The sequence below is a fragment of the Orcinus orca genome, chromosome 20 (genome assembly GCF_937001465.1).
Source record: "Orcinus orca chromosome 20, mOrcOrc1.1, whole genome shotgun sequence".
In the NCBI taxonomy this organism is placed as follows: Eukaryota; Metazoa; Chordata; class Mammalia; order Artiodactyla; family Delphinidae; genus Orcinus; species Orcinus orca.
Window position 1 is genome coordinate 36,117,500 of NC_064578.1, and position 17,478 is coordinate 36,134,977.

The 17,478-nt window shown below is 37.3% G+C and overlaps 1 protein-coding gene across 6 annotated transcripts in view; it reads right to left on the reverse strand.

Moving 5' to 3' along the window:
* The window catches only part of PHKB (phosphorylase kinase regulatory subunit beta), a 216,641-nt gene that overhangs the window by 97,239 nt on the left and 101,924 nt on the right, over nt 1-17,478 (reverse strand). For all 6 annotated transcript variants that reach the window (XM_004264871.3, XM_033418877.2, XM_004264872.4 and 3 more), the window contains 3 exons: nt 15,237-15,294; nt 14,621-14,698; nt 5,435-5,593 (listed from right to left, as the gene is read on the reverse strand). In XM_004264871.3, the coding sequence (XP_004264919.1) occupies nt 5,435-5,593; nt 14,621-14,698; nt 15,237-15,294 (295 nt within the window). The remainder of the gene's footprint in view (nt 1-5,434; nt 5,594-14,620; nt 14,699-15,236; nt 15,295-17,478) is intronic.

Sequence of the window (17,478 nt, forward strand, 5' to 3'; positions counted from 1 at the left end):
AAAAAATAAAACAGAAAATTCTCCAGTCTATAACCTATATTCCACATTAAGAAAGCAGATGAAAAAGAGCTAACTAAATCAAAAGCAATCAAGAGGAAGGAAATTAAGAGTGGAAATTAATGAAATAGAGTATAGAAAAACAATACAGAATATAAATGAAACCAAGTAGATTCTTGAAAAACTCAAAAGTTGACAAACCTTTAGCTAGCCTGACCAAAAAATAAAGAAAGAAGACTCAAATTACTAAATCAGGAATGAAACTAGGAACATTACTAGCAACCTTAAGGATTACAAGAGAATACTCTGAAAAAATGTATGCCAACAATTTAGATAACCTAGATGATATGGGAAAATTCCTAGAAATACATACATTACCAAAACTGACTCAAAGAGGAACAGAAAATATGAACAGATGTGTAACAAGTAGTGACTGAAACTTTCCACACAAAAAATGTTCAGGACCATGGGACTTCATTGATGAATTCTACCAAACAGTTAAAGAAGAATTAAAACCAATCTTTCACAAAAATTTTCCAAAAAATAATAGAGGGACACTTCTCAACTCATTCTAACAGGCCAGTATTACCTTAATACCAAAATCAAAGACACCGCAAGGGAAGAAAATCACAAATCAAAATCTTTTCTGAATATAGACACAAAACTACTCAACAAAAATACTAGCAAACTAAATCCAGTAACATATAAAAATGATTACATACCATGACCAAAAGGGACTTACCCCACAAATGTAAGAATGGCTTAACCTCCCCAAATCAGTTACTGTAATACACCATATCAATTGAACAAAGGACATAAAAATTACGTGACCAGCTCAGTAGACACAGAAAACACTTGACAAAATTCAGCATCCTTTCATGATAAAAGGCAGTCAACAAATTAGGGATAGACAGGAACTTCCTCATCCTGAAAAAGGGAATCTATGAAAAACCCATGGCTAATGTCACACTCAATGATGGAATGCTATGCTCCAAAGATCAGGAGTCAAGACAATGATGTCTACTCTTGCCACTTCTATTCAACATTGTACTGGAGGTTCCAGTCAGAGAAATTTGGCAAGAAAAAGTAATAAAAGGCATCCAGATTGAAAGGAAGAAGCTACAGTAATTAAGACAACGTGGTGCTGGCATAAAGACAGAGATCAGTGGAACAGACTGATCCACTGATCAGTCCAGAAATAAACTGTTACATTATGGTCAACTGATTTTTGACAAGGGTGCCAAAACAATTCAACAGGGAAAAGAATAGTTTTTTCCCCCACACAAAATACTGAGATAAGTGAATATACAAAGGCAAAAGAATGAAGCTGGACCTCTTCTTCACACCACCTACAAAAATAAATGCAAAACAGATTTAAAAAGTTAAATGTAATAGTTAAAAATATAAAACTGTTAGAAGAAAATATAAGAGTAAATCTTTGTGACTTCGTATTAGACAAAATTACATCAAAACATAAGTAACAAAAGAAAAAATGAGATAAATTGGACTTTGCCAAAGCGATAAGATTTTGTGTCTTAAAGGACACCATCAAGAAAGCAAAATGACAGCCCACAGAATGGGAAAAAATATTTGCAAATCACATATCTTGTAGGGGACCTCTATCTTGAATATATAAAGAACTCTTGCAACTTAACAATAAAATGACAAATAACCCAATTTAAAAATGGCCACAGGGCTTCCCTGGTGGCGCAGTGGTTGAGAGTTCGCCTGCCGATACAGGGGACACAGGTTCGTGCCCTGGTCCAGGAAGATCCCACATGCCACGGAGCAGTTAGGCCCGTGAGCCATGGACGCTGAGCCTGCGCGTCTGGAGCCTGTGCTCTGCAACGGGAGAGGCCACAACAGTGAGAGGCCCGCGTACCGACAAAAAAAAAAAAAAAAAATGGCCACAGTATCTGAATAGACATTTCTCCAAAGAAGATATACCAATAAGCACATGAAAAGATGCTCAACAACATTAGTCATTTGGGGAATGCTTATCAAAACCACAATGAGATAACACCTCATACCCATTAGGATGGCTAATGTCAAAACACAGACAAGAATAAGGGTTGGAGAGAAAGTAGAGAAATTAGAACCCTCATACACTCCTGGCTGGAAGGTAAAATGGCACAGCTACTTTGGAAAATAGTCTAGAAGCGCTCCAAATGTTAAACACAGAGTTACCATATGACTCAGCAATTCTACCCCTAGGTATATACCCAAGGGAAATGAAAACATATGTCAAACGATAACTTGTTCATGAAAGTTTAGAGCAGCATTATTCATAATAGCCAAAAAGTGGAAACAACCCAAATGTCCATCACCTGATGAATGGATAAATCAAAAGTGGTATAACCATACAATGGAACGTTATTTTGCCATAAAAAGGAACGAAGTGCAGGAATTCCCCGGCTTCCCAGTGGTTAGGACTCCACGCTTCCACTGCAGGGGGCACAGGTTCGATCCTGATAGGGGAACTAAGACTTTGAATGCTGCGCGGTGCAGACAAAAAAAAAAAAAAAAGGGAACAAAGTGCTAATACATGGGTGAAACTTGAAGACAGGCTAAGTGAGTCATAAAGGCCAAACATTATATGATTTGAGGTATATAAAATGTCCAGAATAGGTAAATCTATAAAATAGAAAGCAGATTAATGATTGTCTAGCGCTAAGGGGAAGGATGAAGTGATTAGGGGTACATGGGGAGTGACTGCTAAAGAGTATAGGGCTTTTTTTTGGGGGGGGGGATTGATGACAATATTCTAAAATTGATTGTGGTTATAGTTGCACAACTCTGTGAATATGCTAAAAAATATTGAACTGTAAACTTTAAGTAGGTGAAATGTATGTAATTTTACCTCAATAAAGTTGTTCTACAATAAAAATAATGTATTTGCAGTTTCAAGGAAGAAAACTAGCTCAGTGAGGGAAAACAGTGTTTCCTAACACTAAATTCTGAAAGAGATATCTGAGATGGAGCATTTTTTATGGGGCACTGACCAGAATGAGGGTAATGTCTTCAACTGCTGTTGTACTATAAGCATGGAAGCACTTTTCACGTGGTAGTTCCTTGTTTATGATTTATTTACCTATTTTATAGCAAACACTGATTTTCTAAAAGTCTAAATTTTCTAAAGAAAAAAAATTACTGTAATAATTAACTATTTTCTAAGAACACAATGGGCAGTTCAGGCCTTGGGAAAGGAAACAGCATATTGAGTCTTTTTGCTCTAACATAAAAGTCACATAGTTTTGTCGTATAATTATTAACTAAGGCATACATAGAGCAAAATATTAAATTTCACCAATTACAAACTAGACTGAATTAGTGAAAGCCATATATTACAGAATATTTTTAAAGATTTACTGTTCTATTATGCTCATGTAATTCCAATTAACTGCCCACAAAATGTTGTTAAGCAGATATCCTACTGAGGCTCCTTTAATAAATAAATAAGACTTTGTTAGTAAAGGTGTTGTGTGGAATCTTAATAACATCCATAGAAGTTTGATGGTTCTTGGGGCAGGGGGGACAGTTATACAATAGTCAAGAGCAACTAAATGATTCAATCTTCTGAGACCTTATTCATTTTAACCAGTGAGTTGTTAACCAGATGACACACAGCTAGGTCAGAGTGCTAATTAATATGCAGTATCTCTTTTTCTAGCAGGAGATAAGTATGTGGTTTCGTAGTCTGCAATACACCTACTCATGTCCTCTACTGCCTTTTTAGAAGTGCAGCAGGCAAAAGAGAAACTGTTTCTTTGAATGCTCTTTCGTATTCAAAATGGTCATAAAACAGAGAAGGCATGACCTGGATTATTTCTATTCACTCTGGTCTTAACATAAGAAAATGCTATCTACACTCAAAATTTGTCTACATTCAATACATTTATTTTGGAGTAAGGAAGGTCCAATGTTTTGTTACTGACTGATATTGTTTTCAATCTTTGTTTTTTAAAGCTCAATCTGCTTATATAGAATATGGTCAATCCTGCATTCAACCCCAAGCTGTATATACAGCAAAAAGCAGGATGAAGAAGGTTTAGATCTCAAATCCCATATCCCAGGTACCAGTTTTCAGTCTCAGACTCACAGAAAAATTTCATCATGCTCATTTGTTTCCAAGTGTAGTATACAGAAACTTATGATTCTGATGTTAAAAATTCTTGTCCTTAGATAGGTTAACCACTCCTCTGCCAAAATATGTTTTATTTAGCTGATTATCAACAAGGCTTCTTTGTATTCATGCTAATAAGATGGAAATAAAATTCTAACCAGAGATAACCTTACTAACTTGGCTTGATTCTAAGAAAACTACCTTATGTATGTTATTTTTTTCTTTTGGAAAATCTTAAAGCAAAACCTGCATAAATAATATCAACTCCTTATCAAAGAGCTGTCCCTTTAAAGAAAAAAATTTTCTACAGGTTCTTAAATTAGGATTAAGTATATATGGAGACACAGAAAATATAGTCAGGAAATGAGCAAACTGAAGACAGCATTAACTTAATTTTCTCTTCTTTGAATAGCTTCTGTCTGCTCTTATATATATCATTTGTGTAAAGCTTGAATTGGAAATCTGGACTTTGAAATATTCTTCCCTAATGGAATATAAAAAGGAACCAAAGATGATTATTCTTACAGCACAAACAAATTTAGCTTTTATGCAGTAATACTAAGAACAACAAAGACAATAACAGTATTTCACACAGTAAGCAGTTCTTTTAGTGCAGGTACAGTATTTACAGTCAGCTTGTTTCATAATCTGTTTGTCATAAAAGAATTCTGACTATTATGATAACCTTTTTGACAGAAATGCTAATAATATTAAAAAATTTAGCAAGGAATGGTATAGCAAGATGCATAATGCTTTTTTGTGTGCATTAAATTAACTTTCATTTCAATGTATCCAAAGATACTTCAGCTGAAGTTTTAGGAGAAGCTAAAAAACAATTCTTCAAAGAATTATGAATAGTGGCTCCATTATGCCTCCACCTCACTGAGTAAACTGCCAACATGTATTTACTGGAAAGAAGAAAACTTTGAGACACCTGATTCCTTATGGCAAGTGGTTTACTACAGGTATGAGCAAGCATTATTGTTATACTAAATCACAACTGTATTCCATTTATAAAAGAGACTCAAAGTTTCCATAGCCTTCTGCTAGCACCCTATCTACTAAGCTGAATGCAGCCCAAAATGATCATAGTGGTACCCACACCTATTTGACTTTCTTCCCAGAAACATCCATCATCATTCAGTGCAATAGACATATTAATGTACTTTTCCATGCTAAGAAACTCCCCCAAGACCTCTTAACAGCATGAAACACCACCCAAATCCAAAAAGAATGTCAATGTCAACAAAGACATACTTATTTCTAAAGACTTGATAATAAGAAAAAAAACTGTTCCCGATCTTCTTCACTTACCCAGGAGTTTTGCAATGACATAAAGGGCTTGTCCCCAAAGAAACAGTTTTCCATCACGGCCACAGTTGCTAGGAAATCGCTTCTGACTACCAGGGTTTCTTTTTTCATATTCTACAAAATCAGCTGGCACAAAGTAGTACTTTGGTATGACAGGATAACCTATGGAGTTTAAAAATAAATATTTAAAATATAACAAATCAGTATCCTCCTCAAATTTTCCCTTCAAAAACTACAATGATGACAAAGCAGAAAGAGAGAAAGTTGTCCAATAGGATAGGAAAATTTGACTCTTTTCAGAAATTCCCAGTGAAAAATGTGGGAAAAGCTTCTTTACTTTAAAACTAATTTGACAGGATATGTTATATGTTAGCCAACAATGTGTACATAATCTCTTTTAACAACATTTAACACCTTTAAATGAATCAATAAATATATAGTATGCAAATATGTAGAGCCATAGAAGAAGCTATTTTTAATAGAATTAGTCTGTGGAAGCTTTACAAATGAGATACTGTGTAATCTTAAATGAAGAATTATAACCCTGAGCGATTGCTTAGAGCAAAGAAATCCCCATTTTAAACATTAAGGCCATTATCTACTATTCAACATCACTGAGGAGAAAAAAAAAAAATCCATCTTCCCCCTGTGACCAGCTCATTTAAAAATATTTCTTGGTAGAAACTAAAAATTATTTTAAGACTAGAATCTTTGTGGATGATGTAAAGGGAGAAAAACCAACATTCTAATACAGTGCTACAGAAGACTTTTTGTAATATCATCCCACACTGAACTTAATTTTTCTAATAATACTACACAGATTTCCCTAAAATTTGCTTCTTTCTTCACGCATCAATAAATAGTGATATTTGTGTCTAAAACCAGTGAAAAGGTCTATGATACACAGATAATAGTCTGAACATCACTCTTTCAACATAAAGAAGCCTAAAGTGTGATACACAGACTACCACCTCAATGCATCAATGATCTATCACTGAATACTAAAAGATCTGATTCAAGGGATTTTAAATATATTCATTACAACATTCATTACATTGTTTCTCACATTGGACAAGTGGTTATTTGGAGCATAAAGACAAAAAACTGGTTTTAAACATTAACATTTATTTGAAATTCAATGTTTATCCATAAACATTTTGCTACTTTAACATTACACAGACTTTAAAGGGTGAGCATACAGTATAAAGTATTTACTCTAAGATACTGTGGAAAACCCTAAAGAATATCATAAACTTCATGTGAGACAGGAATAGGGCCCACTGCTGTGATTGCCAGTTTGTGCATCATGTCTGTAAGACCACCCTCTTTTTTTTTTTTAATTAACACACCATAATTTTTAACTTTCAGATAAATAGGTCGTCAAAGCTGTTCATTCATGAGAATATTTTACTATTTTACTAATACTTCCAAACACCAAAGATATCTGGAACTTCTCCTCTGGAATTCTTTCAAGAATTAGTTTTCTAGTCATACGAAAAAACTCAGTTATGTTCCTTTATGGCCCTTGCTGGTGTTTAACTGAAACCAATATATTATTTATAAGTCTGGACCTTTTGACCATTTCTAAAATATTAAACCCATCCTCAAAGGATGACATTTTAGAACCATGGCAGACATTCAAATTAATGTGAAAAAAGCCCTGAAAACATCTCCAAAGAGGAGGTCAAAATATTCTTGGCAATGGTAGTACCCTTAGGCTAGGGCAGAGCCTCCCTAAGTGGCCCTCTGAAGGGGGCAGTACTCACCTGAACAAAACATTTCTGGTGACATGGATAAAAATTAGTCATTTTATATTATTGTCACATTACATCCAGTGAAGGAGTATTACAGTAGGTAATAGATGAAGAACCTCTGCCCACCTGGCAAACTACAGTGTAGTAACTATAGCCATGAACACTTAAAATTCATCTCCCTCTCTATCACCTTGCCTAATGAACTCCTTTCATAAAAATAAGTTTATTATAACAAATTAAGAGATTATTCTTTCTAATTTGTTTGCAGCCCCGTTCATTTTTTCATTTCAATATAAATTGTTCTGTTTAGAAAGGAATTATTTATACATTTCAAAGGAACATTAAGGGAATGCTGGTAGAAAGAATTTCTTGAAAAAGCATTCCTGGGGGTGCTTCAAGATGGCACAGGACTAAGACATGGAGATCACCTTCCTCCTCACAAATACATCAAAAATACATCTACATGTGGAACAACTCCTACAGAACACCTACTGAACGCTGGCAGAAGACCTCAGACTTCCACAAAGACAAGAAACTCCCCATGTACCTGGGTAGGGCAAAAGAAAAAAGCAAAAACAGAGACAAAAGAATAGGGATGGAACCTGCACCTCAGGGAAGGAGCTGTGAAGGAGGAAGTTTCCACACACTAGGAAGCCCCTTCACTGGTGGAGACAGAGGTGGTGGGGGTGGGAAGCCACGGAGAAGAGTGCAACAACAGGGGTGCAGAGGGCAAAGCAGAGAGATTCCCGCACAGAGGATAGGTGCCGACCAGCACTAACCAACCTGAGAAGCTTGTGTGCTCATCCCCCTGGGGAGGGTGGGCGTTGGGAGCTGAGGCTCTGGCTTCAGAGGTCAGATACCAGAGAAAGGACTGGGGTTGGCTGTGTGAACACAGCCTGAGGGGGCTAGTGCATCACAGCTAGACGAGAAGGAGTATGGGAAAAAGTCTGGAACTGCCTAAGGGTGCGTGAGGAGAGAGAATTCAGAGCACCACCTAAACAAGCTTCAGAGACGGGTGCAAGCTGTGACTATCAGCGCAGACACCAGAGATGGGCATGAAAAGCTAACACTGCTACTGCTGCCACCAAGAAGCCTGTGTGCAAGCAGGTCACTATCCACACCTCCCCCCACCGGGAACCCGTGCAGCCTGCCACTGCCAGGATCCCATGATCCAGGGACAACATCCCCGGGTGAACACATGGCGCACCCCAGGCTGTTGCAACATCCTGCTGGCCTCTGCCGCCGCAGGCTCACCCCACATTCCGTACCCCTCCCTCTCCTCAGCCTAAGTGAACCAGAGCCCCCTAATCAGCTGCTACTTTAACCCCCTCCTGTCTGGGAGGAGAAAAGATGCCCTCAGGCAACGTACATGCAGAGGTGGGACCAAAACCAAAGCTGAACCCCAGGAGCTGTGCGAACAAAGAAGTAAAAGGGAAATTTCTCCCTACAGCTTCAGGAGCAGCGGATTAAATGTCCACAGTCAACTTGATGAACCCTGCATCTGTGCAATACCTGAACAGACAACGAATCATCCCAAAATTCAGGTGGTACACTTTGGGAGCAACTGTACAATTAGGGTTTGCTGTCTGCAACTGACTTGTTTCTGATTTTTATGTTTACCTCAGTATAGTTTTTAGTGCTTCATATCATGGGTGGATTTGTTTATTGGTTTGGTCGCTCTCTTCCTTTTTTTTTTTTTAATTACTGAAAAATATTTTTAAAATTTTATTTATTTATTTATTTTAATTTTCTTTCCTTTTTCTCGTGTTCTTCTGAGGCGTGTGGCTGACAGGATCTTGGTGCTCCGGCCTCGTGTCAGGCCTGAGCCTCTGAGGTGGGAGAACTGAGTTCAGGACATTGGACCACCAGAGACCGCCTGACCCCACGTAATATCAATCGGCAAGAGCTCTCCCAGAGATCACCATCTCAAATGCTAAGACCCAGCTCAACTAACAGCCAGCAAGCTCCAGTGCTGGACACCCCATGCCAAACTAGCAAGACAGGAACACAACACCACCCACTAGCAGAGAGGCTGCCTAAAACCATACTAAGTTCACAGACACCCCAAAACACACCACCGAATGTGGCCCTGCCCACCAGAAACACAAGATCCAGCCCCACCCACCAGAACACAAGAACCAGTCCCCTTCACCAGGAAGCCTACACAAGCCCCTGAACCAACCTTACCCACTGGGGGCAGACACCAAAAACAAAGGGAACTAAAAACCGGCAGCCTGCAAAAAGCAGACCCCAAACACAGTAAGTTAAACAAAATAAGAAGACAGAGAAATATGCAGCAGATAAAGGAGCAAGGCAAAAAAACACCAGACCAAACAAATGAAGAGGAAATAGGCATTCTACCTGAAAAAGATTTCAGAGTAATGATAGTAAAGATGATCCAAAATCTTGGAAATAGAATGGAGAAAATACAAGAAACGTTTAACAAGGACCTACAAGAACTAAAGAGCAAATAAACAATGATGAACAGCACAATAAATTAAATTAACAATTCTCTAGAAGGAATCCATAGCACAAAAACTGAGGCACAAGAACAGATAAGAGACCTGGGAAGATAAAACAGTGGAAATAACTACTGCAGAGCAGAATAAAGAAAAAGCAATGAAAAGAATTGAGGACAGTCTGAGAGACCTCTGGGACAACATTAAATACACCAACATTCAAATTATAAGGGTCCCAGAAAAAGAAGAGAAAAAGAAAGGGACTGAGAAAATATTTGAAGAGATTATAGTTGAAAACTTCCCTGATATGGGAAAGGAAATAGTCAATCAAGTACAGGAAGCACAGAGAGTCCCATACAGAATAAATCCAAGGAGAAACACGCCAAAACATATTAATCAAACTATCAAAAATTAACTACAAAGAAAAAATATTAAAAGCAGCAAGGGAAAAGCAACAAATAACATACAAGGGAATCCACATAAGGTTAACAGCTGATCTTTCAGCAGAAACTCTGCAAGCCAGAAAGGAGAGGCAGGACATACTTAAAGTGATGAAAGGGAAAAACCTACAACCAAGATTATTCTACCCAACAAGGATGTCATTCAGATTCGATGGAGAAATTAAAACCTTCACACACAAGCAAAAGCTAAGAGAATTCAGCACCACCTAACCAGCTTTACAACAAAGGCTAAAGGAACTTCTCTAGGCAGGAAACACAAGAGAAGGAAAAGACCTACAGTAACAAACCCCAAACAATTAAGAAAATGGGAATAGGAACATACATATCGATAATTACCTTAAATGTAAATGGATTAAATGCTCCAACCAAAAGACACAGACTGACTGAAAGGATACAAAAACAAGACCCGTATATACGCTTCTAAAAGAGACCCACTTCAGACCTAGGGACACATACAGACTGAAAGTGAGGGGATGGAAAAAGATATTCCATGCAAATGGAAACCAAAAGAAAGCTGGAGTAGCAATTCTCATATCAGACAAAATAGACTTTAAAATAAAGAATGTTGCAAGAGACAAAGAAGGACACTACATAATAATCAAGGGATCAATCCAAGAAGATATAACAATTGTAAATATTTACGCACCCAACACAGGAGCACCTCAATACATAAGGCAAATGCTAACAGCTGTAAAAGGGGAAATAGACAAGAACACAATCATTGTAGGGGACTTTAACACCCCACTTTCACCAATGGACAGATCATTCAAAATGCAAATAAATAAGGAAACACAAGCTTTAAATGATACATTAAGCAAGATGGACTTAATTGATATTTATAGGACATTCCATCCAAAAACAACAGAAAACACTTTCTTCTCAAGTGCTCATGGAACATTCTCCAGGATAGATCATATCTTGGGTCACATATCAAGCCTTGGTAAATGTTAAAAAATTGAAATCATATCAGCAATCTTTTCCGACCACAACATTATGAGACTAGATATCAATTAAAGGAAAAAATTTGTAAAAAAAAAAATAACACATGGAGACTAAACAATACACTACTAAATAACCAAGAGATCACTGAAGAAATCAAAGAGGAAATCAAAAAATACCTATAAACAAATGACAATTAAAACACTATGACCCAAAACACACGGGAAGCAGCAAAAGCAATTCTAAGAGGGAAGTTTATAGAAATACAATCCTACCTCAAGAAACAAGAAACATCTCAAATAAGCAACCTAAGCTTACACCAAAGAAATTAGAGAAAGAAGAACCAAAAAACCCCAAAGTTAGCAGAAAGAAAGAAATCATAAAGATCAGATCAGAAATAAATGCAAAACAAATGAAGGAACGATAGCAAAGATCAATAAAACTAAAAGCTGGTTCTTTGAGACGATAAACAAAATTGATAAACCATTAGCTAGACTCATCAAGAAAAAAAGGGAGAAGACTCAAATCAACAGAATTAGAAATGAAAAAGGAGAAGTAACATCAGACACTGCAGAATAACAAAGGATCACGAGAGATTACTACAAGAAACTCTATGCCAATAAAATGGACAACCTGGAAGAAATGGACAAATTCTTAGAAATGCACAACCTTCCAAGGCTGAACCAGGAAGAAATAGAAAATATAAACAGACCAATCACAATCACTGAAAGTGAGACTGTGATTAAAAATATTCCAACAAACAAAAGCCCAGGACCAGATGGCTTCACAGGCGAATTCTATCAAATATTTAGAAAAGAGCTAACACCTTTCCTTCTCAAACTCTTCCAAAATATAGCAGAGGGAGGGTACTCTGAAATTCATTCTACAAGGCCACCATCACCCTGATACCAAAGCGAGACAAAGCTGTCACAAAAAAAGAAAACTACAGGCCAATATCACTGATGAACATAGATGCAAAAATCCTCAACAAAATACTAGCAAACAGAATCCAACAGCACATTAAAAGGATCATACACCATGATCAAGTGGGGTTTATTCCAGGAATGCAAGAATTCTTCAATATACGCAAATCTATCAATGTGATAAACCATATTAACAAATTGAAGGAGAAAAACCATATGATCATCTCAATAGATGCAGAAACAGCTTTCAACAAAATTCAACACCCATTTACGAGAAAAACCCTCCAGAAAGTGGGCACAGAGGGAACCTACCTCAACATAATAAAGGCCATATATGACAAACATACAGCCTGCATCGTTCTCAGTGGTGAAAAACTGAAACCATTGCCTCTAAGATCAGGAACAAGACAAGGTTGCCCACTCTCACCACTATTATTCAAAATAGTTTTTAAAGTTTTAGCCACAGCAAAACTTCCAGAGAAGAAAAAGAAATAAAAGGAATCCAAATCAGAAAAGAAGAAGTAAAGCTGTCACTGTTTGCAGATGACATGATACTATACATAGAGAATCTAAAGATGCTACCAGAAAACTACTAGAGCTAATCAATGAATTTGGTAAAGTAGCAGGATACAAAATTAATGCACAGAAATCTCTGGCATGCCTATACAATAGTGATGAAAAATCTGAAAGAGAAAGTAAGGAAACATTCCCATTTACCGTCACAACTAAAAGAATAAAATACCTAGGTATAAACTTATTGAAGGAGGCAAAACACCTGTATGCAGAAAACTAGAAGACACTGATGAAAGAAATTAAAGATGATACAAATAGATGGAGAGATATACCATGTTCTTGGATTGGAAGAATCAACACTGTGAAAATGACTATACTACCCAAAGCAATCTACAGATTCAATGCAATCCCTATCAAACTACCAATGGCATTTTTCACAGAACTAGAACATAAAATTTCACAATTTGTATGGAAACACAAAAGACCCCAAATAGCCACAGCAATCTTGAGAAAGAAAAACAGAGCTGGAGGAATCAGGCTGCCTGACTTCAGACTACTACAAAGCTACAGTAATCAAGACAGCATGGTAATGGCACAAAAACGGAAATATAGATCAATGGAACAGAAAAGAAAGCCCAGAGATAAACCCACGCACATATGGTCACCTTATCTTTGATAAAGGAGGCAAGAATATACAAGGGAGAAAAGACAGCCTCTTCAATGAGTGGTGCCGGGAAAACTGGACAGCTACATGTAAAAGAATGAAATTAGAACACTCCCTAATATCATACACAAAAATAAGCTCAAAATGGATCAAAGACCTAAATGTAAGGCAGACACTTAGAGGAAAACTCTTAGAGGAAAACATAGGAAGAACACTCTTTGACATAAATCACAGCGAGATGCCTTTTAACCCACCTCCTAGAAAAATGGAAATATAAACAATAATGAACAAATGTGACCTAGTGAAACTTAAAATCTTTGGCACAGCAAAGGAAACCATAAACAAGACGAAAAGAGAACCCTCAGAATGGGAGAAAATATTTGCAAACTAAGAAACTGACAAAGGATTAATATCCAAAATATACAAGCAGCTCATGCAGCTTACTATCAAAAAACAAACAACCCAAATTAAAAATGGGCAGAAGACCTAAATAGACATTTCTCCAAAGAAGATATACAGATTGCCAACAAACACATGAAAGAATGCTCAGCATCAGTAGTCATTAGAGAAATGCAAATCAAAACTACAATGAGTTATGACCTCACACCAGTGAGAATGGCCATTGTCAAAAAATCTACAAATAATAAATGCTGGAGAGGGTGTGGAGAAAAGGGAATCTTCTTGCACTGTTGGTGGGAATATAAATTGATACAGCCACTATGGAAAACAGTATGGAGGTTCCTTTAAAAATCTAAAAATAGAACTACCCTATGACCCAGCAATCCCACTACTGGCATATACCCTGAGAAAACTATAGTTCAAAGAGAATCATGTACCACAGTTTTCACTGAAGCACTGTTTACAATAGCCAGGACATGGAAGCAACCTAAGTGTCCATCGACAGGTGAATGGATAAAGAAGATGTGGCACATAGGTACAGTGGACTATTACTCAGCCATAAAAAGAAATGAAATTGAGTTATTTGTAGTGAGGTGGAAGGACCAAGAGTCTGTCATACAGAGTGAAGTAAGTGAGAAAAAGAAAAACAAATACGGTATGCTAACACATATATATGGAGTGTAAAAAAGAAAAAAAAGGTTCTTATCAACCTAAGGGAAGGACAGGAATAAAGATGCAGATGTAGAGAATGGACTTGAGGACATGGGGACGGGGAAGGGTAGGATGGGACGAAGTGAGAGACTTGCATTTACATATATACACTACCAAATGTAAAATAGATAGCTAGTGGGAAGCAGCCGCATAGCACAGGGAGATCAGCTCTGTGCTTTGTGACCACCTAGAGGGGTGGGATAGTGAGGGTGGGAGGGAGACGTAAGAGGGAGGGTATATGGGGATATATGTATACGTATAGCTGATTCAGTTTCTTATATAGCAGAAACTAACACAATTTTGTAAAGCAATTACATTCCAATAAAGATTTAAAAAAAAAAAAAAGGAAAAGCATTCCAACTACACCTTCTGTTGTCTGATGAAGTACTGGAGTCAGAAGATCCTGATATTCTTTTACTTGCTTGGGATTGCCTCTAAAAACACCTAAAATGTAAAATATAAAATCCAATAGCATTTGAGCTCAATAAACACAACAGAAATTTTACCTTAGAAAAAAATTTACCCAATTGTAATTATTCTGGTATTTTTCTATGTAAATAATAAACATAAAATGGAAAAAGGTTATGCAAATAAATGCATATGATAGTTTTCCAGGAAACTGATTTGAGAAATGTTAGCAATTAGAATTGAAAACTGACTTTTAATTGAAATTTCTCTATGCTTAAGTATAAATAATACAGACATTCACAATGTCACAAATTACAGTATTCATAAAAATTCTTCTTTGTAAATATGAAAATATATTTGTATCATTTTAAAAATACTTCAAAGTATTTTTAAAATTCTTTAAATCATGTAACATTAAGTCAGAAAGCAGAAAAGTAGCACATAAAAATGCAGAGTAGTTAACATCAATTAGTGCAGTCTATTTTGCTAGCTGAAAGGAGTCATATTTTATTTCTTTTCTTCTTTAAACTAGTTATATCCTACAGTTTAAATTTCAGGAGAAAAGTTCACTCACCATCAATCATCATGTAAAGGAAAAATATAGGAAATTCGCATTCAATGCCATCAAATAGCTAAAACAGAAAATAAAATATATAAAAAGTTCATCAACAATAATTTAGAACTGTATGTTAATTATATTAATTAGAACACTTACATCATTAGACTATACATACATAAAAATTTATTTATTGTAATAACAAAAGTGGACTGATTTTTTTTTTTTTTTTTTGCGGTACGCGGGCCTCTCACTGTCGTGGCCTCTCCCGCTGCGGAGCACAGGCTCCGGACACGCAGGCCCAGCAGCCATGGCTCATGGGCCTAGCCGCTCCGAGGCATGTGGGATCCTCCCAGACCAGGGCATGAACCCGTGTCCCCTGCATCGGCAGGCGGACTCTCAACCACTGCGCCACCAGGGAAGCCCTCATCATTCTTATTATTCAAAAGCTCATTCATTTAATCCATCACAGAGTAGTCATTCATTCAATAAATATTTCCTAAGTATTTAGTAATGCCTGGCATCAGCTAGACAGAGGGCTATGAAGACAAAAAGATAGAGAACCTGCTGTAGTAGGGAGACAGGCATGTAAATAAACAATTGCAGTATGTTACAAAATGTCTATACATTGTATATATATCAAGAACCAAGGGCATGAAGCATCTGAGCCTGCCCAGGGCGTCTGGAAAGGGTTTATAGGAAAGGAGATGCTTCAACTAATGCTTGATGGATTTCTCTGGAGAGATAAGCTAAGGGAACTCCATACAGAGAAGACAACAGCACAAACTAGAAATGCATTAATGAACAAAGTACGTTAAAGAAACTCACAGCAATTCAGTATTCCTGGAACAAGCAAGGAAGAAGCAGTGAAAGCTGAAGTCTAACAGGTGGGTCAGGACAGCCAGATCAGGGAGGGCCTGAGAAGTCAGGCTGAGAGACAAAAACTTTGATCTGAAAGTGACAGGGTACCACTGAAGAGGATCAAATTTACTTGCTAGATGAACAGCTGGCAGTACTGAAGAGGGTTTTAGGATAAGAAATAAGGAGACCAACTGGAAGGCTGCTGGGAAAATCCAAAGAGAAAGGATGTTAACCTAAATCAATGTTTCTCAACTTCAGCACTATTGACATTTTGGGCCAAATAGTTCTTTGTTGTGGGGGTTGCCCTGTGCACTGTGGGACAGTTAGTAGCATCCCTGGATTCTACCTTCCAGATGCCAGTAGCACCCACCAAGGTGTAACAACAAAAAATTTCTTCAAATATTGTCAAATGTCCCCTGGGGAGCAAAATCATTCCCGGCTGTGGATCACTCGCCTAAACGAAGAAGTTAGTAGAGATGAAGGGACAGTTTTTAAGATTTAAAGGTAGTTAAATTTGCCAGACTTGGTGAGTGACAAAGAAGGCTGAGTGAGAGGGAAGAGCCTAGGATGAATCTCAGGTTTGGGGCTTGGACAGAAGGGTGGAAGGTGATCACAGGCAGACTGCAGCGCATTCTAGTGAGGATGTCCAAAAGGCAGCTGGATACGTGGTAGGGCACTCAGGGGTGGAAGTATGAGTTAGGGATAGAGATGTGGGATTAACAGTGATTGCTAGAGCTATGACTGCATGAATAGCATGAAAGAGAATAGGACTGAAGATGGATTCCAGGAGACAAGCAAAGGATAAAGGGAGGCAGAAGAAGAGGAACCTGCAAAGAAGACTAAGAAAGATAGTGAGAGAACTAAGCAGAGACTTAGGAAGAGATTGAAGTCACAGAAAATGGAGGAGAACCTCCTGAGAGACGACTTACTTAAGACACTCAAATGCCAATGAGAGGTCCAGTGAAATAAAGTTAGAAAGGCATCCACAATGATCCAGTGACATAAACTGACTGAAGCCAATACAGCTACTGGGAAGTGTTGGGGACAGGAGCCAGATTATAAGGTAAAGGAGTAAGTAGGAGGCAAACAAGGAGGCACAACTAGAACACACCATGCTCTTCAGAAGTGTGACAACAAAGAGAGAGGCAAGGGGAGGCAGATAGGGAGGGGTTTGGGGGTTTTTAAAGATAATTTTCAACCTATCCCATTAAAGCAAAGTCTTCAGCAATGTGGATGGATGCTTACTTTTTTGGGGGGTGTTACAGTTTTTTGGGCAGCTTAGAAACAGCTAGAATAAACCTAGATATAGGATATGTATGTATATTTGAAATGTAAAATCTTTAAAACCAAATATTTAGAGGAGTATATTTCAGAGGGAAGTGTCTAAGTGAAACAGAAA